At 32.4% G+C, this 2,247-nt stretch overlaps 1 protein-coding gene across 1 annotated transcript; it reads left to right on the top strand.

Annotated features, from left to right (window-relative positions):
* Positions 1-390: 390 nt before the first annotated feature.
* Positions 391-1,969, top strand: LOC141594000 (uncharacterized). Its single transcript, XM_074414217.1, has 2 exons — positions 391-629; positions 1,150-1,969. The coding sequence occupies exons 1-2, from the start codon at positions 421-423 to the stop codon at positions 1,835-1,837; spliced, it is 897 nt and encodes a 298-aa protein (XP_074270318.1). The 5' UTR covers positions 391-420; the 3' UTR covers positions 1,838-1,969.
* The last annotated feature ends 278 nt before the right edge of the window (positions 1,970-2,247 follow it).

Consider the following 2,247-nt stretch of genomic DNA (forward strand, 5'->3'; position numbering starts at 1 on the left):
TCCCGCTTAGTTTATTGAATCCTGGCTCGGCCACTCTTTCAAGCCCGTTAGATAATTACATGTTTGGTTATTGTTAAGTCGAATGAATTTGTTTATTCACGTGTTCATTTATAGCCTTTATAAAACATACTGTATTAAATTTGGTAATTTATGGATCGGTTCAGTCTTTGACAGGTCTAGTCACATTTGGTTTCTTAGCCAATAAGAGATTTAGTTGGAATAAAAAAAATACAAAAATTAACAATTGCCAATATATTACGTCTATTCTGCTAGCTTCCTCATTGGCTCACAAGTCAATATAAAGTACGTATAAAATTGAAGTTCTATTTTACTCCTTATAAATAGCAAACCAAAATTGATATATAGAAGCATAAAAATCCAACATTATATTAAAAAAAATAGAAAATATAATATAAGAAAATGGCATTGCCTGCACTAGTATGCTTGAAATCAAACTACAATAACAAGTTTTTGCGTTATCGACACGAAAACATTCAAACTCACGGCCTTCTACAATTTTCCGGTGAAAAAGCTTCTGTTGAATTTGCTCAATTTGAAGTTGTTCAAGCTCAATGTGGAGATGGCCTTGTCCACATCAAATCCCGCTACACTAATAGGTTCTTAGTCAGGTAATACTTTATATATACGTACTCGTAATTTTTCCGATAATAATATATATAGAAACTTACTCGTTACATCCAATGTCGCACATTCTTAATCATTTGTTTGGACATTTTTTTCCTGGGTATTTTAATAAAAAATAAACAATGTTTGGAACGTAAATAATAAATTTTATAGTTATTTTTTTGAGGAAAATAAATTTTTTAGTTATCATAGCTAACTAGGACGTACAAGTTTCTACTAATTTTCGCATGCATATTACAAACGGGAAAAATCTTTTTTGATATCTAATTCATGTTGTTATAGTTTACTTTTTGTCTATGAATAAACTTTATTCGTATTTTTTCTTTATGATATATCGTAGTTTTTTATTCGCATATTATAAACGGGAATTTGTTTTATTTATTTATTTATGATATACTCGTATTTTTTTGTCTTTGAATAAACTTTAATTTATTTGTTTATTGATTTTTCTATAAATATCAACAACTATTCGAGTTTAAATAAATGTCGTCTTTAATTTTTTAGGTGGTCGCCTAATCATAATTGGATAACGGCCTCAGCTCATCAACTAAATGAGAACAAAAGCGAGTGGTCATGTACGTTGTTTAAGCCGATAATCATAGAGCAAGGTGTGACAATAAAGGTTAGAATCATGCACGTCCAACTCGGCCATTACTTGTCCCTATGGCGGACCGGGGAACCTTTCAATTCGTGTTTATTCGCAGGATCGAAAGACATTGATCGCGACTCATGTGACGTTTTCAGCGTTATAGACTGGTCATCGGTTTTCAAATTGCCTAAAATTGTGGCATTTAGAGGTGAGAACGGAAAATATATAGGCGCGTACTTACATAACGGAAGGCCATGCCTTCAATTTTCGTTCGATAACCCTAATGACCCGAAGATTGCACAAGAAGTGTATCATTCTCGTGATGGTACCGTGTTCATAAAATCAAAGCATTATGGCAAGTTTTGGAGGCTCGACAAGGATGATTTAATTGTGGCGGATGTAATTGAGCCTAATAATATCGATAATTGTGCTAGTGCAATGTTTCGGGTTAATGTAATTGACATTAATACCGTGGCGTTACTCAATATGTCTAAGACTTGGTTTGTTAAGAGGTACACTAATGGGTACGAAAGTTTATTGAACGCAGCTGCCGAAACTATGGATCGCTTTGCTACGTTAGAGGTGACGGACTTGGGAAACTGAAGTTAATGTTCAAGTGCTACGGAAGACAATATTACCGCTATCATTAAATAAGATGTGTAAACTGTCACGCTGAATAAGGTAGTTGTATATTATGTGACGGTCTTTCAAACTTAACGTGTTTAGTATTTGATATTTAAATAAAGGCTTCGTTGTAAACTAAAATCTTTTGAAATTTTGGTAAAGGTCGATGGTACGAAGTCGTAAATAATTTTTATTCACAAGAGGATATAAATTGAGAAATATACGAAGTCGTAATAAATAACTCTTAATCATAAAAAAAGGACCAAATAAAATATAATAAAGTACTAAATGTTATTATGGGACGGTTTAAAAAAAAACTATTTACAATGCAACACGTCATAAAATTTACATCACACACCTATGGCCTATCAAAATCTAACCCAACCTGT

This window comes from Silene latifolia, chromosome 8, assembly GCF_048544455.1.
Source record: "Silene latifolia isolate original U9 population chromosome 8, ASM4854445v1, whole genome shotgun sequence".
NCBI classification, from domain to species: domain Eukaryota; kingdom Viridiplantae; phylum Streptophyta; class Magnoliopsida; order Caryophyllales; family Caryophyllaceae; genus Silene; species Silene latifolia.

Bases quoted from the DNA above. Each gene is read 5' to 3' on its own strand.
- LOC141594000 (XM_074414217.1), top strand. From the start codon at position 421: ATGGCATTGCCTGCACTAGTATGCTTGAAATCAAACTACAATAACAAG. The intron at 630-1,149 runs GTAATACTTTAT...TTAATTTTTTAG, and splicing joins ACTAATAGGTTCTTAGTCAG to GTGGTCGCCTAATCATAATT.